Here is a 24,478-nt window from a genome sequence, read left to right as displayed (position 1 = left end):
TAATACAGGATTGGCGTCATGCCTTAACAAGTATATTGAAGAAGAAAGTAAGCACACTTCTGAATGAAATCATGTTAGCTAAAAAAAAAAAAAAAAAAAAAAAAAAAGTTAATTTCTACTTTCGGAACGTCTAATTGTTTTTCCTAAGTGTCCAATAGCCTAGTTGTTTTTATCTATTAACTTTTCAACAAAACATTTGGCGTAAGCCTCAAAACAGTTAATACAAACTTCTCAAAAAAATAATTCGTTTACAAAATAGTGAAAATTCTAGAGAGAGAGAAAAAAAAACAAGAAATATAAAATGTGTTCGATATATTATATATATAAAATTTTTATTTGAGTTTAGCGTCCCGTTCAACAGCGAGACTATATGAGACGTGGACCTACATCTTAACGTGGGATCCGAACCTCATGTGCTTCCGCCGGGAATAGAATTGGGTCCCCTACGCCAAAGGCGCGTACACTAAACGTTTAGCCATGAGGGAGCACAAGATTTAAATAAGCATCTCACTGAAGTTCATTGCTGTAGTTCGTGAAAATAATTCCATGTAAAATTCTTGTATCTGACACAAATGACAATAATTTTCACATTGCATTGAAAATGCGAAACCAAATTTCGAAAGGTGATTATTTACACAGTTGAAAATAAATAAATAAAAGATCCAATAAACATAGGAAACGTCTCGTTGAAATGTAGGCAAAAATTCTGAGAAAGACATCAAACAACAAAAATATCTTAAAAAAGCGGTTAAGAGAATGTAGATCCATTGAATACATAATACGTATGTTAGAAAACTTCCAACTAAAATTACTAACAGCTTTAAGATGAAATAATCAGAGACCACGTATTTTGTTTTGCAAAGCATTTGTACACTCCTGGTTAAAAAAAAATGTATAGCCTTCTAGGGTTCAAGTTTAAAAAAAAAAATAGATTTTTTTTTTAAATTTCCCTCAGATTTTCACGTAGGGAAGGGACCTGCACCATTGTATGGAGATGGTCGTATGAGTACCGAATGTTATCATAGGAAATGAGATGGCACAATTGGTCAAAGTTTGTCGCCCGAGATGCAAATAGGACCAGACACCATTCAATCGAATCAAACACATGCTTAATGGAGATAAATCTGGTGATGGTGCAGCGCAGAGCAAGCACAGATGTCTTGGACCATGTGTTGGGTTACAGGAGCGGTGTATAGGCGGGCAACTCCGTTGAAAGAGCGCATTATTGTGAAGCTAGAAAAGCAGCATCAGAACGGTTTGAATGAAGTTCTGAAAGAACGTTACACTGATCAATGTTCCCTGTAAGAACACCAGAGACGAACGGTCATTCTGCAAGGTATGATTCACAAGAACATCATACCTATGATTGGTCCTGTGTATATCTGCCAAGTATATTGTTCAGGCGTCCAGGGTAGCTACAAAAATAACAGGAAAGAATTCTCTGACTTTTCCCGGTTTTCCAGAATGTCTTTTTGAAATTTTCTCTTATATGTAATTAGCTACACAGACTTTACCATGTGGGTGGAAAAACAAAGCCAAGAAAATATGAGAACAATGCAATAGATAGGTAATATATTTTTCCCTAATCAACTAGAATAAAGGATAATATAAAAACAAATACAACGTATTTTATTATGAAATTACAGAACACTGACCTAATAAAAATTTCTACACAATGCAAGAAATTAAACATCTTCCCTGAAACTTTAGTCAGATGATAGAAATATCGTCACATATGGAAGGAGGAAAAAAGTCACGAAAAGACACTTCATCAAAAAGGGTGGATGCATGTACATAAAACTGGCTGTGGTACATTAATGACACATCTTAAGTAAAAAATCAATAGTTTTATGTAATTAATTTACTTCTTCAAATTTCCATTACTTTAGTCTTGTTAGCTTTAAGCTCGTTCACAATCATCTTTATTTTCCTATCTTCACCTTCTTTTCGTCTTCCTTTCGCCGATGATTTGTCGCTTTTGCAAAAGTAGTACGAGCATTTCGTGCATAATGGATTATGGATTTGCTAATGGATAGTTTGTCGAAGCCACCAGAAGAAGCTTCTGAATCTCACACAAGTCTGCGTGCTACATTTTTCCCCTTTAAATTATCTGCTACACACGATGATCAGTTCTAGAATACCGATTCATAATTGTTTTAGAATATAGATTCTAACAAAACTGTTTGAATTGTCTCAAAACTCTACCCTATTACAATCTACCAAATTATTTTCAACTAACTCAGCTAAAAAAATATTTCATGTGATTGACTCCTGCATTAGATCCTGCAAAAACATTAAGATTCAATTTTGTGGACACTTATTACAATTTCGGCGAAAATCCCAAATGTCCAAATCTGTTATTCGTTGAAATTTCTTAAAAACAATACGTGTAGCGAAACCAATGCCAATGTTTTTCATCGGAAGACGATTTTCTCCATTTTTCACATCAATTCATATACATGAATTTGAAGAACCAAAAGCTCCTGGTTTTTACAAACTTTTGTATCACATCTTTTACCACAGCCGTTAAAGTGTTGTAAGGTAATGGACTGAGAGAAGAGTCAATCTGAAATTCTAATTTTGAACCAAATGATATGATTTAAAAATGTAAGTTTAGGAATAGTTTATCTTCTTTCAACATACTTGACACAATCTGATAGCTCGAAGAGCTGGGAAATTTCTTATCCTTCGCGAAGCCTTGAATATACAACAGAAAATACGGATAAATGTCAATGACTAGCTGAGCAATATTACTATTTTGAAGTCAACACAGAACAAAACTTCACTGGAAATTTTTCTGAGGCTCCATAGTGACTGTACTTCACACCGCGCGATGGAACATCGTTAAGTAAGTTATACAGAGGTCTTAAAAATTCAACAATTCTCCAGTCCGTTACTTCAACTGCAGCATTAAATGCTCCACGCAAAGAACGCACAGTTTCCAATATCGAGACTCATTTTGTAAATACTCAAATCTTGCGGATCGAAAACGCGAATGATGCAATACTGTAACTGCTATGTCACCTATCGTAAACTAAAGAGCAAGTTTTGCACTGCGCTGACGCAAACCGTTAATAAGCCACATAAAGTATTAAAGAATCGCCTTGACTTCAACGTATGCAGAAATTTAAAGTTTACATTTGGGCTATCCAATGAAATTCGAATGTTCTTTTCTTGTTAAAGTGTGAAAGTGGATCTTTGAAAGTGACTGAAAGATCAGAAGCTGTAGAATGCCCTAGAGAACCCCTTTGTCAAACAACGCGAACTTGTCTTTTTTCACAGTACTCCACAGAATCGCACATTTGTGTCCGTATGCTAATTTTGAGAGACTTTATTAAGAGATTCATCAAAACCCACAACACAGTAGCTCGTCCATGTTGGTTGTATAACTTTAAAGTGGGACTGTCAGCTGCCGCATATCAGTCACACTGCATCTGCATGGGATAGAGAAATCATACATCTTAAGAAAGTGGGTACCCGCACATTATCGGCACCCAACAAGGAACACCGAGTAACAGCCTGTTTTTCCTTGCTCACTCGGTATCTAAACACACCCATCTTTAATCGCTTGCTTACTGGTGACGATACGTGGGTTCTCTATGACATTCCCAAGCGTACCAGACATTGGTTGTCGCTGTGTGACCTGTTTCATTCCCTCGACAACCATCTCTATGGGAGATCCTTTGCAAATTAGGGAGACCTGCGGAACGCACCCACGGACTTCTTTGCATCCACGGCCGCCGAGTTTTATTAGCAGGCTATTGTGCAGCTGCAGGAACGTTAGCAAAAGGTGTTGGATGCTGATGGGGATTACTTCGCAACCTGAAGGTACATACCGTCCACTGTATTGCTCTTTGTTTAGTACTGCTCTAAAACAACAATAACTTTTTTGGTTACTTTGTATAACATACTTTCGCCGCTATTTCTCCCGGCCTGGCCCAACCCACTTGTTTATGATAGCTCAACTGGAAGAACGCAGAGTTAATGCTGTGTTTGAATTTAGCGTACACCTCTGAACTTCCCCAGTTGTATGACTTTTGCTTATTGGCGTGACATGCTAACAGCCAAATGCTTTCAAGAACATGAAGCCATCAGCAGCCAACAACTAGCGCGCTGTCTTCTTCTTTAGACGGTAGTGATACTTGACTGGAGGAAGGTTCCCAGAGTGGCACGACTATAATAAATACTGCATTATGAGCACCAAGTAAACATTTTGATATCTGTAGACGTGTTCCATACTTACGGATGAAGAGTCTGGTGAAATTCGTCCGGCTATGCACTCAGTACTGACCCAGCACACATACTAATGTGCAACTTTATCAGCAATTTTCGAAAACTCATAAGCACTTCGGAAATAAATCTCTGCGAATTAAAATATACTATAGTGAAAACACAGAAGCTCACCAGTAACCGCATTCCAAAATCTTTTCATTTCTATCATAAGCTACCTTTACTTAATGCTGGAAAGGAAAGTCCGATAAAATCGAAACTAGTGAAAAGGAAAAAGGTTCAAATTACGCGTGCGTCGAAAACGAATTTAAGATTGCATCATTAATCCAAATGCATGTTTTAGATGATTCACTAATATGATATTCCACTGTACAAGTGAAAAGGAAAAGATAATGCGAACATCTGCAGAGCATGAGTTTGTTACACATCGTTAGTGCAAAACGTAGATAAGTTTCTAAGTTTAAGATATTCAAAAATTAATTCAGAGGTGTCTAAACTGCAGCCTCCACCTCGCTGATTGGCACCAAAATGGTCTCAATCGTTTCTGTGCAAAAGGGAGTGTTAGATATTGATGTGTCAGTTTAGGCACCAACCTCCACCCCCGCCGATTGGCGCCAAAATGGTCTCATGCAAAATTTTCGTTTGTGCACGAAAGGAAGTGTGAGATATTGACGTATCTAGAGTGGGCACTAGCCCCTCCCCCCGCACCACCGCCAAAATGATCTCCATTGTTAGTACACACAAAATTCTTGTTTGTGTACAAAAGGAAGTGTGAAATTCTTTACTTATCTCTGCATACTAGCCCCCAAACGTCACCGATAGGCATCAAAAAGATTCCCGTTTGCATATTGGGTCTAACCTAAAAAACTGAAACGATTGGAACCAACTATTTGGTCTAGGAATTAATTCGTGCGGGTGGACAAGAGATGGCGCAACGAACGGAGCGTCCCACAGTTCCGTGTATCCACACATGTGTTGCAAACCCCTGTCATCGCGTATCGTTCGTAGTATAGGGCAGTGGATTAAAGCGTCAACAACACCAGTTTGTAGTTAAGTGAACATGGCACAATTTGTGCCTGATAAAGTGTTTTTGCGGGGTGTCTTGCTGCATTACTTTAACATGCAGAAAAGTGCGACTGAAAGTCATCGTATTTTGGTGGAAGTGTATGGTGACCATGCTCTAGCTGAGCGAACGTGTCAGAAGTGGTTTGCACGGTTTAGAAGTGCTGATTTCGGCTTGGCAGACCAAGAGCGAGCTGGACAGCCAAAAAAATTTCAAGACGAAGAATTGACAGCATTGCTCGAGCAGGATTCGTGTCAAACGCAGGAACAACTTGCAGCAGCATTAGGCGTTGATCAAACAACAGTCTCCAAACGCTTGAAAGCCATGGGAATGATTCAAAAGATGTCACATTGGGTTCCACATGAATTGAAAGACAGAGACGTTGAAAGACGAAAAACCATTTGCGAATTGCTGCTTCAACGACAGAGCAGAAAGGGGTTTCTGCATCGAATTATTACGGGTGATGAGAAGTGGATCCATTACGAGAACCCTAAACGAAAAAAGGCCTGGGTGAAACCAGATGAACCAGGTTCATCACAACCAAAACGAGATATTCACTGTGCAAAGGTTATGCTGTGCATATGGTGGGATATGAAAGGTGTGGTGTACTATGAGCTGCTGCAACCGGGTGAAACTATGAATGGAAAACGTTATCGACGACAATTAATGCGTTTGAAGCAAGCTCTGGCCAGAACACGACCAGAATTTGAGAACAGACATGATAAACTTATTGTTCAACATGATAACGCTCGCCCACATGTCGCAAAACCGGTCAAAACCTATTTAGAAAATGTCGGATGGGAAGTTTTACCCCACCCGCCGTATTCACCAGACGTTGCTCCTTCGGACTACTACTTGTTCGATTGCATAAACAACGATTTGATTGGACAGCGGTTTACTTCTTCAGAAGATTTCGAAACATGGGTCTCTGACTGGATCGCTTCCAAGGATGAGGACTTCTTTCGCCACGGAATCCGTACATTGCCTGACAGATGGGCGAAAGTGGTGGCTAGCGATGGACAATATTTTTCTTAAGGTATTTATGTATTTTGTGTTTGTACTACAGCTTCAATGTGTGCGTACCAACCGCACGAATTAATTCCTAGACCAAATAGCAAGATCCGTAGCTCTTTGCATACGATTAAAAAAATAATATAAATAAACTTATCTATTTACATATACAAAGGGGGCGGGTGTCATCCTCCAGTCGCAATACTCCACAAAATTTGTCGGAATGGAATAAACCTTGCACAACATACTCTCTATGACGATTTGAAAAAAAAGATATGATTTTTCATTTTTTCTTTCCTTATTTGGCGGGAGCAGAGGAGGCATATTTCCCTATGTAATGCCATGGTTCGGCTCTTGTGTCTAATATAGAAAGACTGAGACGATTAGAACCAAACTTGCAGCTCTTTGGCCTACAATTAAAAGCAAAGTAATAAACTTATTGATTTACATATACAAGGGAGACGGAACATAATCCATAAAATTTGTCCGAATGAAACAACCAGGACATTACATGGGGAATATGCTCACTATGCTCCTCCTAAATAGAAAAAAAAAGAAAAAGAGTTAATTCTTCAAATTTTTTCACTTTTTTTGGGGGGGGGGTATGCCCTCTGTTCCCCCATTGTATATGTATATGGATACGTTTATTACTATTATTTTGTTTTTAGTTATGTCCGAAGATCTATAGATTCTGCAAGTTTTGTTCCAATTGACCCAGTCCTTCTATGCTAGACCCAAGAACATTACCATGGCATTACATGAGGAATATACTCCCTCTGCTTCCGCCAAATAGAGAAAGAGAAATCGATAAATTATTCTCTATTTTTAAGAGCACTATAGACACAAAATTCTGCAAATTTTGTTCCATTGTAACATATTTTATAGAGTATGATCCTTGTCTGCCCTTTGTATATATAAATAGATAAGTTTATATTCTTGGTTTTTTAATTGTAGGCCGAAGAGATATGGATTCTGCAGGTTTTGTTCCGATCATCCCAGTTCTTCTAGGATAGACTCAAGACCCAAAGAGGAATCATTTTGGTGCCAATCGGTGGGGTTTGGGCGACGTCACATGCTAAAAATTTCACACTTTCATTTGCACACAAACAAGAATTGGATGTGCACTAATGATTGAGACAATTTTGGAACCAATTGCCGGTAGTGTAGTGTGAGGAGCTGGTGCAAATATCTCACACTTCCTTTTGGCACAAAAACTGCGCTATTTTGGCACTAACGATAGAAATTATTTTGGTGGAATTCGCAAGAAGTGAGCGGAGGGATGTCTAAACGGATGTCAGTCTCCCGTAACTTCACTATGTAATAATAATAATAATAATAATAATAATAATAATAATAATAATAATAATAATAATAATAATAATAATAATGCTTCACAGTGTGAAATTACGGTAGACTTCCAAATTATGCGAATATATATATATAACATCTATAACATCTGTTTGCAATAGAATGATAAGATCAAAAGTAGAACCCGTTCCTCGGACACTGACTCCGCATCAAAAAGCCACCACCTGCTATCTCTTATTGCTTTTGCTCTATGGCGATTAATATGGAAACAGGACATATTAAAATACTAGGTTTATATGTTTGTCCCCAATCCTTTCGACAATGAGATCTCGAAAACCACAAGTGCTAGATACGTGCCGTTTCCACTGGTCGATTCCAAATTCTGTGTAGATTGTCCAGTTCTAACTGAATATTTAAAAAACATGGCCGTTATTTCTTTATTACATTTTTAGGTGTACTTGAAGTGCTGAAATCTTAAAAAAATCATATCCTACGAGTTATACATTTCAACACCACATACTTCTATATAGGGGTTGCATATCTCGCAGCCGTTTGTTTCATGCCCAAATGATAATGAAAACTAAGGATAACCATTTCTCCAGTCTAAGATTAATCTTTATTATTTGGAGTGTTTTGCCCAATGAACGCCATATTTATCGCTGACATTATAATTAATTGTATGTATAATGTATTTGCTTATTACATACTGCATGCAAGAAGAAAGAAAACACTGATCATACATGAATTAGAAACTGCAACAGGAAGTAGGCTCAAATCTTGCAAACGGTGCGAGATATTGAAAAAATAATCGAAAAAAATCTCCCCTTTATGTGGTACCCCTTGCCGATTTTTATCAATACGTCTTTCACTTGTCTGTAAAGGGACATGTACAGATGTTGTGAGTAATGACAAGGATATTCATGCTCATATGTGAATGATGCGCTGTGTAGAGAGCGCAGGTTCAGCTAGTAGAGGAGTAAAATACGAGACGAAACATATTCTTGCAGTACTGAATCCACACACAAACAACCCTTTGTCGCTATCTATGTCGTTTTGCGATCAGTCTTGATACCGGAAATCACGATTCCCACCACTTTCGGTTTGAATAGGGATAAAAGTCCAGAGAAAATTCTTTCTTGAGATACTGAATCCATGTCAGAAAGGCGTTTCTCGCTATCTACTAATTTCGCTCTATGGAGTTCAATATTCAAACCGGAAGAAATGGTAAATTTCTAGCACTCTCGGTTGCCTGAACCAATGTTGTACCTGGGGTGGCCTGGTAACTCATTATTTAGTAGTTTAAATTTTTTAATGTTAACATATATGGCTCGCAAAACCTGCTGTATTTTCCACTGATGATTCTACTTTCGTGTAAAGTGTGCTAATTGGTAATATCTGCAAAAACGTTTATGGAAAAACGTCAACCAATACGGAATCAAGCTAACTACCAGAGTTCAGTAAGTTTCTAACATCATACTCGGTTACTGAACAAATACCGTACCAACTCTTTTAAAAATAGTTTTCTCAATTTCCGAAAAAGAAAAGCAGGTTTCCCCCTCCCATTCTCTTATGTGAATTAATGAACAATGGTATTACTGACACTGAATATTTCCTTCTTTTGTTCAATATCCTGTTCAAAAAATATTCACATATGCGACATTACTTTGTTACTTTCTAACCTACGAAGATTACATGAAAGCAACAGAATTTTTATTTATTTTATATTACTTCTGAATATCCATCAACACTTGCTTATGACAAACAGATCAAATATGCTATGATTTCATGAAATATCAAGCCACACCTGCATATCGTTGCAATATGGCATTCACAGCGGAGAATTCACGTGTCCGTGGAACTGTGCTATTTTTCACAATGCTGTAACAACTTAAGTGTGCCTTCGAAAGTGATTCAACGTATCTTTTCCAGAAAATTGATTCACTTTCAGCGCCAGTAGACTTTGCAAACAACACAAGTATTTTGGTAGCACACATAAAACACACACTGTTATCTCAGAGGTGCAACTATTGTTTTTCTGACGTCCCCATTAATCCCCTCTACTCATACTCATATTATGTTTTACGGGGGGCACGGTGGCTCAGTGGTAGAGCGTTCACCTCTGGTGCTTGGGGTCCCGGGTTCGATCCCAGCCCCCGCCAAGTGAACTTTGTGGTGGACAAACACCGTGCTCGTGGGTTTTCTCGGGGTTCTCCCGTTTCCTCCCACTTTCTTCATTCCACCATTTCATTCATTACTCATCATCACCGTCTCCTTTAGCCTAACCGGCATAACCGCGGGACGTAAAACTCAAAGATTTCATTTCATTTTCATATTATGTTTTAACACTTGCATTTCATTTATATGGATGCTTATCGGACGTGTACTCGCATCGGACTACGCATAACACTGAATTAACCACTCTTACGTGTTCAACTGCATAAGGCAACTGGTTTTTAAATATTTATACATATGAATAAGTAGTGTGCTCGTAACAAATGTGAATTGTGCAAGTGCTAACTACTAAGGTAAGTTCTCGATTGCGAATTGTACTTAACTACTCTAAGATACAAGTTCGTATTGGAACAAGTTACAAAAACTAAGTACTGACTCAACTAAGAATAGTAGTGCTTACTCACCAATTTTAAACGTTTCTTTTTCTCCTTTACACTCATCTTCTGATCTGCAAGGATTTGCTCAAGAAGTTCTGACAATGCTTCTTGTGAACTTGACACTTTCTGCTTCTCAAATTCTTGTCTTGTCACCTGTTCACAATAAGTTATTGGCACTATTTCATCTAGAGTGAATCCAATCTGTAATGATTTACGTAGGGAAGCAACAACTACATGCAATACAGGATGCAAATACCAAATAATAACTAAGACACCCCACACCATTTTCTTCTGCATTACATTTAGTTTAAAAAAGCAACCTTCACCAAAGTACTCAAACAAAATTTAACATTAAAAAAAAAAAAATGTAACAACAGAAAAGAAAAGGAAAATACAAGCAAAAACAATGAAGCAAGAACAGGTTATAATACTCTCCAGAAAGCTGACACTGCACCCAAGAATAAAAGCCAAGCCTAAATTTTGAATGTGATTACTATTGCTAAGCTCCCAAAAGCAGTTGAACACAGTTTACTAGTTATGAGCCCGAACAAAAATTTCCCTTCTTTTAATTATTCTACTAAATAGAATTATTTTCGCGCAAGTTGGATAAGTTTACTATATTGTGTTTAAAGCATGAGATCTAGGAGTGTTTTCATATTATGAATTTAGTAATTAGTAACTGTTTTTAAGCAACACTAAGAAATTAGGCATTGCTGAAAGCCTAAGTTCATTATCTAATTTAAACAAATCATAGAGCAGTTGATTGTTAAAATAACACACAAATAAAAACAAGTTCATGTTCAGTCCTTACTTCTTTTATATTATCTGTAAATCATTTGTTGAAATAATAATAATAATAGGAAAATAACTTATCACACACCTAATGACTAATAATCAGCTGATAATTGATAGTATTGTCTCTAACAGTTTTATATGGAATTTATTTACGTAAATAATTATTCACACAGTAGAATATTAAAACAGCATTGTTTACGTAGAGGGGCAATCGGCAATCTCTTCTGTAGTAGGAAATATTAATTAGAAGTTACAAAGTGTACTACTAAAAATAATGCAGGTTACTCTACACACTTACGTTTGTACACAAACTCAACAAATAAATGTAGAGCTCTTTCTTAGAATGAAAGTTACAAGGTATCATTTTCTTTCTTTTCTTGCATAGACAAGGACTACGTGAGAATCAGGTAATTTGTACCTAAATTTGTGTTTTTGATCTTCACTGAAGCTTAGGATGCTTAGTTTCTGAACAATGAGTGTCTCTCAGTGAAAAATTGACAGACGTGCTAATGTTAGAAAGTACTACTGGCACTGATATGATACAACTGAGAAAAAAATTACTTTGGATTAAAAGCTTAGGCCGTACAGAAAACCACTAAATTTTTATGCGCCGCTAGTTGGTTCGTGGTGAGAGATCTTTTCCTTGTATGCAGTAATAAGACTCGTACGAAAATGACATAAAATCTAAATCAAAATAGGTTTTACTGTAAAAGTGTTGACTGTGTCATCTTTCAAGAAAAGAAACTACTGTCTAGGTTTCAAATTTGATTTGCACTGTCAACATACTTGAAATTACATAACGTAAACACAACGCTACATGACCGTCAACTCTCTATTACTAACAAGGCTAACGTTATTGATACGCTCAGTATATTTACTAATTTCTACTTTCAAATATTTTCAAATTATCGAAACTGAGTTCAATACTTGCTGGAATACTCACGCCAGTTATTTTAAATCCTATGATCGATTATACAGCATATACACATGGCCTATTAATTCTGACAGTTTCTCTGTTCGTAAGAAAATTATATACCGATTTTTCAATTTTCATTAACACTGATCACTTCACTTTCCAACAAGTTAAAATACAGTTTAGTTAACTTTTATATTCTCTAACATCTGTTCTGTCACGAATCAATCAGGAACGAATGTACTTTTCAGTTGTGTATTAACAAAATGATTTATCACTTCAGGAATTTGCAACACAGCGTTTTATTGGGGTTTCCTGGAGTATAGTATCTGGAGAAATAATACTTGAAATATTAGATATTACATACTAAAACTTTAAATTATGAGACTAGAATAAATTTTCTGGCACTTCGAATTCATATATGCTATCAAGACAATATACGCTACATTATATCTAATACAGATTTCTCCACAAAGATATATAAAGGATAAAACAACAGTCGCAGGACACCCTTTCATTTTAAAAACAGTGGACGTAATATAAATTATACTAGGATCAATTGATATTGATGCTGCTTTATAGGCACTGCTTTCTAAGATGTGTATATAATAATAATAATCATAATAGTAAATAACCTCCTCTATGGTGTAGTGTACCTTTGGTACATGAGATCCTGGGTTCGTTTTCCAGTGGGAGAGCATTGGACGCACTAGAGTAGTTCAGATCTTACTTTAAACTGTGAGTCTATTTATATCTAGTCTAGCTTCTGGCAAAAGTCGCAAATACAAATCAATCAATAACTCAATGAACAAACTTTCAAAATCTGGCTTAAAATAATGGAAACGGTTCTTCCATCTAAATACTTTCCTTATCGCGTCTATAAGATTAATCACCAAAAAGGCAGCGTATTACCACTCAAATAAATTACTAGAGATTTTTCTGTCACTAATGGGTGATACAATTTTTACACTTACCAGCTGTTATCCCACGTAATGCTGACTCTGACCTTGAAATCTTTATAAGCTTATGATACTATGTTTTGCAACATATCTTTATTCTGACTCCATACAAATTCGCTACGGTCAAGTGTGCGCTGGTGCCGCAGATTTATCGATAAGCAGTGGTTAAGTGAACGGCAACTGTTTACTAATTCAGTGGCGGTAAATACGTCATTACGAATGACATAAGAAGTGATAACAGTGGGCTTTACTTGAACTTACAGCAAAACACACCTAGAACATTTCTGACTTTGACGCGAAAATTGAAGTTGAAAAAATACTAAATGTCACTACTTTTAGCGCTCAAAGTTTATTATTATTATTTTATTTTATTTTTAATCTAGAAAGGAAAACGGGCTTGATTGAGCTCAAACTATTGAATGTACTCACAAATGAGGTATAACGAAACAAATTAAACAGGAATTGAAACTGTACAAAACTAAATGTACACCTTGTCTCAAAAAGGTTGAGCGCATTCTTTATTGGTGTTTTGAGGCAAAAATTTTCTAAGTCCAGCTTCGGGTATCTTCGGGAAAAAGTAAGCCAGGTTCGAACCTCCAAACCAGCCTTTGCAATCGGGAAAAAGTTTGCAGATGTGTTTTTCTTCTTTTAAATATAATAAGACTTGTTACCAAGTGTTTAAAACAGCAACATTGATTGAAATACTTAATGATACAATATTTCGAAACTTTTTTTTTTTTAATGTCAGCACATGCTTGTTTGTCATTTAGCTCTCCATACGTAATGGAACATTTAAATACGTTAAAGAATCTGTCCATATGTAAAAGAATGCTCAAAGTTAAGAAATAGAACATAATTATCGCCTGAGTACTAAAATAAAAGTCAAAGTAGAACAGAAACAGCGTTTGTAATGGATATGAATGTCATAATTATCTTGAGATCCGTTATACATCGCTAGAAGCATAGTTCTAGAAGTCCTTGTGCTAGCTCATTGGTAAGCTGTCGGATTTCAAATCATAAGGTTTTGAGTTCGAATCCCGTTTAGGTTAATCCTTTTTTTTAAATTATATTTTCCGCAATGCATGAAAAATTATATAAAATAATTACATTAGAATACATAAGTTCTGTATATATAACATAATCATTGCAGAACATAGTAATTATTATGTTTAAAATATAACATCTGAGATAATTTTCACAGTAGGTCGGTATTATATATGAGGATGTAAATACAAGTTAAGAAACTCGTTCAATAGCAATAAATAAATCATGTAGTGTATTTATTTGCAGCTATTTGTCATATAGAGGGTAATTCTCAACATTCATAATACAGAATGCCATTTATGTTCTTGAAAAGTTATTCGATGCATAAACAGAAGGTATAAACAGAGAATCCAAAGTCGGAACGCTCGCAAAAAAAATTCATGAACCCCAAAGGTCACGTGAGCAGACTGGAATTGTTCTTATGAAGCATGCCACAGCAGAAAGTCTTTACATAGATTTTCAATTCAATTCCTGATATATGCTTTTGCAATGTGGAAGTGGTGATGCATTGAGTCGCCCTCTCTCGCTCGCTCGCTCGCTCACTCTCTATTTATACAGAATATAAAAGTGGATTTATGTGTGTATTTCAACATAATTCTGATATATCTAGAGCAATTTTAACTATATTTCTTAGTCTGGAAAAAGAGTACTGTCGGGATACATATCAAAAATGCTAGAAACAGGTCGATATTAGTATCGAATCCATAGTTTCGTGGTCGCTTAGGTGAATAGTTCTACTTTCAATTCAAGTCCAATTAAGCTCCCATTAGCACCCAGGGTGGTTACGTAGCGACATAAAGATATCGAAATCATTCGATATTAGAATCGAATCGTAAGTTTTCAGCGCCGCTAACAGTGCAGCATTTCCCATTAGTCCACATTTCACATTAGTCCCATTGCCTAGAGGGCAACATATTTGCAGAGTGCAAAGTTTAAAACTTGAATAATATTTTAATTTTTTCCGTATGAAAAAGTTATAAATCAAGAGCAAATATACTATTTCACGAACAATCCTCTTTTACTATTCTAATATGTTTAATAATAGCGTAAGAAATCTATTAGTAATTCAGAACATGTTTCACAGTTATTTTTTGTTACATAGTTGTAGCTGTAGCATGTAGTGAGTGGAATTTAACTGTAATAAATTCACTAATTTACCATATTCGAATTAAGTTTTATTTTTAAGTTCGGGATGAAGGGGCGGAGAAATATATAGTTATTGGGGGCACCGAGCTTTTCTACATTTTACTTTCAAGCTCTCCATTTTTCTTTTGTCATTTGTTCCTAATAAAAAAAGTTCAGTCACTTTTGGATTGTCATAGGATAGTAGGAGTTGGATTTTGGGATGCAGCCTGTGAGATTCTAGAGGAGCTAACTGCTTGAAAAAATATTTTGAATCATCTGTAACATATGAAATAAGGATATGTATCATAAAAAATTGAAAGTAACTATGTCTGCGTAATCATCACGGTCAAATTGCAAAGTCAAATGAATTGACGTTTGGTATATAATCAGGCTCCAATCCCAACTGGGAAGTTATCATACGCGTGTCACTTTCATTATAATACATATCCTTAGGGGGAGTAGAAGTCCGAATTTTTGCGAAAAATTTAGTATCTCACAAGCCGTTCAACTGAGAGCTGAAATTCAGCATATAACTCTTTATTAAAAATAAAGAGAATATGTCCTGGCATTTTTTAAAATTATCTTTTATGAGCGGGGGGACGGGGGTGCATTTTCTATATATTGGAAATTGGTAGTGGGTTGATTTGTAAAAATAATCGAAAACGATTGATATTAGTTGAGAAACAAATTGAGTAATGCAAACTAAAGTTCTTTTTAAATTTTATACCCACTGCTTTCTATTTATAATTGCTGAAGCTGGTGTTTAATATATGGAGCGTTCCGAGCATAAGGCAATCAAGCCATAAAGTTAGAGAAAAATGGCCATAAAATTTGTATTCTAAACTTAATTACATGGGCATTTTCAATTAGTACGGCATGCTTAATTATATAGAAAATTAGTTTCTCTCTCTCTCTCTCTCTCTCTCTTTATTTTTAACGTTGGTCTACTTTTCCTTGATTTGAAACTTTCAAATTTCACCCTATTTTCTACTGAAATGTGTCTGTAAGGCAACAAAGAAATAATTATATATGATAAATTTAAATTCATTTTAATTTGGAAGATGAGAAACACTTTGCCATTATATATCGTAAAGGTCAGACCCACCAGTATTGTAACAGAGAGGTGCTTGAGCCATTAACGGTAGAAATTCAAACTCCGGTAAGTGATAATTTCACAGTCTTGTTTTATTACAAGTGTAACCTCTTTAGCCAATAGAGAGGAGGACGTGGGCCATCGGTCAGAGTTGATGTCGATGGGTTTTGGTGGGTCGGAGTTGGTCACAATGGTTCAGAGTGGTTCATAGTTGGTGGTGGTCAGAGTGTGCCAATGGGGCATTTGGGTGGTGGGTGATAGTGGGTCATGGTGGGTCGTAGATCAAATTTTCATTGACCCACACCATCTCTGGTTAAAATTGTACTAAAGATAAGAGGCACCGAAGATGCATGTCGGCTATTATGCTCAAATTTTGCTCATGGATAGTACTCCACCAGGAAGCAATAAATCTGAAACGGTTCACGGTATCACCTTCTAGAACTCGAGATGTAGGGGTTTGTCTGATTGTCTAAATTAAGACGTCAATGATTTATCCTTCAACAACCAAGCTTTTTATGATCGTTTCCGTGGGGAAATCAGAAGAACACGTGCCTAGTAATCGTAATATTGATAGTTTGCGTCCACCCCAGGTATTTGTTTTGTGTTTTTTTGATTCACCTAAATATAAACAAATCACACATATAGGCATTTTTACATATTTTGGGGGAGTAATTTTGTGGTTCGTTGGCGTTTCATCGCGTCTCTGCTGCTGGTAGTAAAGTTTTCAAAATGGAACTTGGGCCACCACGGATCGTCGCTGCGGGGCCACCAATTTCTGGCGAGAGGTCAATAGTTGACCATCTGTAGTCCACCGACGCTTACAGCTTAGAGTAATGAACGATGTTTTTGCCTTGTAGAGTTCATGACTACCGACGTCGGCAGTCAACTAGCTTTTAGTATTCCTTTACTAACCATCTATTGTTCATGTTTGTACACGGTGTTGTCATAATAATAATAATAATAATAATAATTATTATTATTATTATTATTATTATTATTATTATTATTTATAGTAAAAGTAGTATAATTGATGATAGAATAATTATTGTCTATGTATTGTCTAGGTAGGACTACACACAGGATTTTGCTCGTTTTGGTTCGACTTGACTCTAATCCGAGTCGAGTTGGAAGATATTTTTCGCGCCGAGTCCAAGAGTAGACCTCAAAGATGTCTGTTTCGAGTCGAGTCGAGTTTCAAAGAAAAGTCGTTCGTGCCCATCCCTACTAATGAGAGCTTAATCGGAGTTAAGCGAAATTGAAAGTCTCACTATTTATCTAAGCGACCCCGAAAATATTGATCATTTTCTAGCAATCTTTTATATGTATCCCCCTCCCATTCACCATAGGTAACCCGACAGCACTCTTTTCGAAACTATAAGAAATGTGGTTAAAATTACTCTAGGCCAGTGGTTCTCAATCTAATTCCTATCACGATCCCCTTTTATCACACGCTCTTGCCAGCGACCCTTTTCTAATTTGTTTTATAATAAGCTTGTGTGGGATTTTTAACATACCTATTTCTATAATAGTAGAATCCATTTTTTTCTTTATAGTGAACAGTGCCATGGAAAATCAGCGCCCGGGGCGAGAGTATAGTACGATGTCACCGTATATGTGAGTGACGTCGACAGACTAGCTACGAAGCGCCACCATGGTTGGCACGAAGCTCAATAACATTTTCAAAATAAACCCTACCTTTCCTTAATTTTGAGCACATTTTATTACGTTTTTCCTTCTATTTTACACATGTGCACATGCACTTTCCTAACATGAGTAACACACTTCCTCCGAAATGTGTGGCCCCTTTTTTCGGCTCCCGGCACTGACAGTGGATACAGTAACTGTAATATCTATATTCCCAACGACGAAGGTGCTGGTTCAAGATGGATGTTAAACTCCTTCATTGAAGAGGTCATTAACGTATCCGATCTAAGCCCACAACTTCTTGACCAAATAATAGAATGATTATGCGACAAGTCTTTGCAACTGGTTTTTTGTAACGAAGACTTGGACAAGTTCTGCCTGATGAGGCGAGAAGAATATCCTGGTCTGGGGATTGCTGCTTTAAAAGTAATAATTCCATTTGCTATATCGTACTTGTGTGAAAGTGTGTGTTTTTTTATGGTAAACATTAAAACAAAGATAAGAAATCGCTTATCAGTTGAAAATGGCTTGATAATGTTCCTCATGAAGATTGAACCGGACATTGCTGAACTAGTGAAATTACACCATGCTTAGGTGTCTCATTAGGTTTTAATTTTAATTGTATTTCAATGTGCAGGTTTTGTTGCATGTGTATTTTTCTAGTATTTCTATATACAGTTCTCATTAGTTTTATATCATACCTCTTTGATTTAAATTCATTTTTAAACAATTCTATTAACTAACTAACTCTATGGCCTATGGAACCCGGAGGTTCAATGCTGCGTTCACAAAAGCTCTACTGTGACTTCTATACTTAGCCAATTGGATCCAGTTTCTAGTTTGTATATTCGTATCTCAGCGAGATCCATCTTAATATTGTCCTCCCATCTGCGCCTAGGTCTTCCTAATGGTCGTTTTCCGATTGGTCTTCCAGTCAAGATTTTGAAAGCGTTTCTACTTTCTTCCATTCTAGCTACATGACCTGCCCACCTAAGCCTTCTAGACTTGACGACCCTAAGAATGTTGGGTAAACCGTATAAATTATGTAGTTCCTCGTTATGAAGTTTCCGCCTTTCCCCATTCCCGTTCCTCTTGGGTCCGAATATTCGTCTAAGGATCTTGTTCTCAAATACTTTCAGTCTATGTTCTTCCCTCAAAGTAAGCGACCATGTTTCGCAACCATACAGAACAACAGGCATGATTATCGTTTTGTATATTTTAAGCTTCAAATTTCTCGACAGAATTCGCGACGACAAGAGACTTTGAACCGAATAGTAACACGAATTCTACACCCTTTGAAAATGTTCAGTAGACTTATTTTTTATTGTTCTTTACAGTGTGTATAAAAAATAAAAGTATGCCTATCAGAACAAACTTAAAAATAATATTTAAAAATAATTTCTGGTATTCGATTCTAACTATATTTATCTCTTCCGCCTATTTTCGCGATCCCCTAGGGGCCGCGACTCCCAGGTTGAGAAACCCTGCTCTAGGCATACATGAGTTATGTTGGAACATACATACATACACTTTTATGTGTATAAATGCAGATAAGAGAGAGTTGAGAGAGAGCGATTAAGGAATTACCGCTCTCAATCTCTTCACTGTACTTTTGCGATTCGCGAATTTCTTACGTGACAGTTTGGGGCTAGCTAGTTTTTTGTCTTGGACCACGATCCGATTTTCGATATGCTCTACCTAAATGCTGTAATGCGAATATTGAGAAGTTATCTGCGATGAAAGTAGCTGCAAATAAATACATTACATAACTTATTTATTGCTATTACACGATTTTTTAAATTTGTATTCAATATTCACACATAACACACCGACGTTCTGTCAATACCTCAGATGTTATATTTTAAAGATAAGAATTACTTATGTCGTGAAATGATATGAATATATATATTCAACTGATATATACAACTGATGATATGAATATATATATTCAACTGATATATACAACTGATGAATTGTAATGTAACTATTTTACATAATTTTCATGCATTGAGGAAAGTAGAATATCATAAAAGAATTTCACCTGAACGGGTATCGAACTCACGATTTAAACGCTTGGTGGTGTACCACTGAGCTAACATGACCGCTTTTCGGAAGCTGCTTCTGAAATATTACTGAGCTCATACGTAAATGCTCTTTTTCCGTATGGAAATCACAATGACGAAACGAGAGTGTGAATACATAGTCTCGAAATATTGTATCATTAAGTATTTCAATGTTACTTTTTTCTACACTTAATACCATTTCAACATGTCTTATTATATTTAACAGAAGGAAAAACATATCTGTACATCGTTTCCCGATTACTAAGGTTGGCTTTGGAGGTTCGAACCAGCAGCTTTAGTTTACTGTTTTCCGAAGATACCCGAAGTTGGACTTCGAAAGAGTTTGTCTCAAAACAGCTATCATCATATCGCTCAATCTGTTTGGTATATGGTATATGTTTTTATACGTGTAAAGTCAGTATAACAATTCATTCTTTAAACAGCTTTTCGTATGTATTAATATTCCTTTATAAAAACTGTTTTTGATATTATTATTACGGCGCACCATTTTCAGATTTCTTTCGCGAGTCGTTGACCAAGTCGTTCCCAACCAGCGTTGCCAGACTCACAGCTCGGAATTATTCCAAAACCTGATCGAACTTATGCTAGATTCGGTCAAATTATGCTAGATCCTCATAATTACTAATTCAGGAGTTTAAAAAAACGAAGTTGAGATACGATAACGTAACTTAAAATACACAGAGAGCAAGAATGCATGGATAGAACTCAATACTTCACGCACCAAAATTTTAACTCAACTAAATTAATGCAGTCGTTGCCAGACTCAATGGCGTATATATCGTATAAATGAATGCAAAGTTTTTGTTTACATATTTTGAAAGAAAATTACTTCGCAGCATAAGGGGAGTTGGGAATCGTCTGCTGGGGGGGGGGGGGGCAGATTTTTGGTCGGTCTCGGAGCTGTCATTTCAGGAATAAATATGATCATGAAGTCAGAAATAAAGATGGTGAAGTTGTCAAAAAGTTGGGGGGAGAATGGCCCCCATAGCTCCACCCATGCCTCGGAGTTAAAGGATTAGAAAACCCTGGGTGGAGCCACAAAAAAAGCCCAAAGACGTTTCGAACTTACTTCGGAAAATAAGACTGCCTGTATGGTTTACCGACTGTATGAATCAATGGAAGAGGATACATTTCTGCCGTTCTTTTTTCTTCCCACGACCAACTTCTTTCTCATCTCCAGGTTTTACGGCTTTTTGATAAACTTGCTGAAATTGTGCTAGATTTGGGCAGGATGCTAAAAGCAAGATGCTAGATGCTAGAGACATGCAAATTATGCTAGATCTAGCATCATTATGCTAGATCTGGCTACGCTGTTCCCCACAATAGGCGTGTCGTGCAAGTAACCAATCACACGTCAGGTACTAGCTTTTACCTATTGCTTCCTTCTCACAGCTCAGAACATTGGTAACTATGGATAGACGTACAGCAGTAATTACTTTATGGGAGTTGGAAGGTTATTCTGCAACTGCAGCTAGCAGGCGAGTAGGTGTCCCGGCCTCTACAGGAAGGCGATGGATTCGGAAATATGGTGCTACAGGTCAGACTGATAATTTACGATCTCCTGGTCGTCTGCATGTGTCAACCGAAGCCCAAGATGCGAGATTAGTAAACGAAGCCCGGTTAGACCCACTAAGGACGTCTAGACAGCTAAGGGAAGTTTCTCTCTTTCCTGGTAGAAAGCATACAGCTCTGCGAAGGCTTCATCATGCTGGGTTACGTGGCCGTGTTGCTGCCGTGAAGGAAAAACTCTCAGACGACCACAAAATTTACCGTCTCGCGTTTGCACAGGCGAATGTGGGTCTCAATTGGGAAAACGTAGTTTTCTCAGATGAATCCATATTCACAACATCAAAGGAGGGACGCCGTTTTGTGTATCGTCCGAGAGGCACCCGATATGGCCATGGATATGTGGCTGCTTGCAATCGCAGTGGCCATGTATCTATTTTATGTTGGGGTTGGATTTCCAGTCGCGGAGCAGGACAGCTTCATAGAATTGAAGGACATCTGGACAATGCTCAGTACTTAGACATTATCAGTAATATCATGGTGCTATCTGTACGAGTATTTCAGCCTGATGGTGTAATTCAGTTCCAGCAATACCAGTCGCCAATACATACTTCCCGTGTGATTCAGGAATGGTTCGCAGGGCACCCTGAGATTGATTTAATCGACTGGCCTCTCGTAGAGCAGACCTCAATCTCATGGAAAATATGTGGGCAGAAGTGAAGCGTACTCTAAGGGAAAGTTGGCCTGAGGAAGATCCACCAAGAACTCAGGATGACCTGTGGCATCTTGTTTCCGAAGCATGGCTGGAGGTAGGGGAAGAAGATAGATTTGTCACCCATGTAATAGATTCCATGCCCAGAAGAATGGAGCGTGTAATAAATTCAGAAGGGTCTTGGACACAATATTAATGTCCCCACCTCAACTCCCGAAAACAGCCCTTTTCAGGGCTACCTAAACGCTTCTGAAAATATTTCTAGAAGTAAACCACTCCTTGTATCCGATTTCTGTGCAATCCTACTAACAAAAGAATGATAATTAGCTATAGGCTTTGAACTCAAGACCTCTTTATTGGCAAGTCCGTACTCTACCAGTGAGCTAACATGAACACGCAAACCCAACCTGAAGAAACACGACTTTCAATTTCTGGTATTCGATGACAATGATGCTCATATACTTGGCAAATGTTGTATTCAACTTGGGATATTCCGCAACACACACACATAAACAAAGCGAAAGAGAGAGAGAGAGAGAGAGAGAGAGATGAATATACAAAAGCATATTCAACGTATTCGAATGAGACTCTAAGTAACGACATTCCGTTCTAAAGAGAGTTTGTGTTTCTTCCCGTGACGTTAAGGGGATCGGGAAAAGTTATGTGTCTTGAAGCAGGATACGACTTTGGATACTCTGTTTATACACTTTCTATATCCGTAGGAATATATTGTATTTCACGAATGTAAATGACATGCTGTAATGAGAATATTGAGAAGTTACATCTGTATGACAAATAGATGCAAATAAATACACTACATAACTTATTTATTGCTATTAAATGATTTTCCTAACTTGTATTTACATCCTCATATATACCGACCTACTGTGAAAATTATCTCAGATGTTATATTTTAAACATAATAATTACTATGTTCTGCAATGATTATGTTATATATACAGAACTTATGTATTCTAATGTAATTATTTTATATCATTTTTCATGCATTGCGGAAAATATAATTTTAGAAAAAGGATTAACCTAGACGGGATTCGAACTCAAAACCTTATGATTTGAAATCCGACAGCTTACCAATGAGCTAACACAAGGACTTCTAGAACTATGCTTCTAGCGATGTATAACGGATCTCAAGATAATTATGACATTCATATCCATTACAAACGCTGTTTCTGTTCTACTTTGACTTTTATTTTAGTACTCAGGCGATAATTATGTTCTATTTCTTAACTTTGAGCATTCTTTTACATATGGAAAGATTCTTTAACGTATTTAAATGTTCCATTACGTATGGAGAGCTAAATGACAAACAAGCATGTGCTGACATTAAAAAAAAAAAAGTTTCGAAATATTGTATCATTAAGTATTTCAATCAATGTTGCTGTTTTAAACACTTGGTAACAAGTCTTATTATATTTAAAAGAAGAAAAACACATCTGCAAACTTTTTCCCGATTGCAAAGGCTGGTTTGGAGGTTCGAACCTGGCTTACTTTTTCCCGAAGATACCCGAAGCTGGACTTAGAAAATTATTGCCTCAAAACACCAGTAAAGAATGCGCTCAACCTTTTTGAGACAAGGTGTACATATTGCTATTGACAGTGGAACTAGGAAATGCTAAAACTAAAATGCTACTAAGTGAAAAGGAATGATCGAACATGAGCTACGAAGTCACTTTTTTCTCAACATGCTATATTTATAATCGTAATTTCGGATTTCTCAATCTGCACATTATACCGAAAAGGGGAACGACTAAAAAAAAAAAAAAAAAAAAAAAAAAAAAAAAGTAAGTAATGACATCACACCACCTTCGTGGCTACCGAAAGCACGAACGGTTACCGTTCATGTAGCCACTGCCTTATTAATAACGTACGCCTCATATTCATGAAATACACTACTATCTCGTACTAAAATGCGTTATGTTTCCCTTTGCTAATGCTTCATCATAGTGACTACATATGCCTCCATCTTGGAATATTGAGGACGAACTGAGCTAGTTAGATTGGAAACGGTTTACTAGGTTTCCAAGCATCTGAATGAGTGCTCAGTAAGTCTTCAAACACTCCTAGGCCATGAGTAAGTGGAATATTATAGAGATTTTACTCTTATAGACACTTCGATGGTGTTTGGTGTTAAGTGGGTACGTAGTGAAAGGTACGTTAGTACATTTAAGAAGCAATGATAGAGCTTGAACACGTAGTTACAAAGTAAATATGAGCGCGGAAACGATATCAGTAGGGCTCCCAACATTTGGAACAGTAGATCTACCAGGATTACTGGGTTGTAGACTTTCGATAGCATGTAAAATTTTAGAGGATTTGGTGTTGCAGCTGTCAGGATCAAAAGGGTGTAAAGAGAGAGACTCT

General features: G+C 36.8%; 2 protein-coding genes across 10 annotated transcripts in view; one reads left to right on the top strand and one right to left on the bottom strand.

The window, feature by feature from the left end:
- The window catches only part of LOC145688496 (uncharacterized), a 199,606-nt gene that overhangs the window by 4,954 nt on the left and 170,174 nt on the right, over positions 1 to 24,478 (bottom strand). For 2 of the 8 annotated variants that reach the window (XM_081762826.1, XM_081762825.1), the window contains exon 9: positions 10,249 to 10,422. The exons of 1 other annotated variant lie outside the window; for it this stretch is intronic. In XM_081762826.1, coding sequence (XP_081618952.1) covers positions 10,249 to 10,422 — 174 coding nt within the window. 5 more of the 8 variants (XR_014131919.1, XR_014131920.1, XR_014131921.1 and 2 more) reach the window with 5 other exon arrangements.
- Positions 1 to 24,478, top strand: part of LOC145688499 (protein GVQW3-like) — a 480,426-nt gene that overhangs the window by 445,584 nt on the left and 10,364 nt on the right. The gene's annotated exons all lie outside the window — the stretch shown is intronic.

The sequence above is a fragment of the Thermobia domestica genome, chromosome 6 (assembly GCF_964235325.1).
Source record: "Thermobia domestica chromosome 6, izTheDome1.hap1.1, whole genome shotgun sequence".
Lineage (NCBI taxonomy): Eukaryota > Metazoa > Arthropoda > Insecta > Zygentoma > Lepismatidae > Thermobia > Thermobia domestica.
This window is presented reverse-complemented; position numbering and strand designations above follow the sequence as displayed.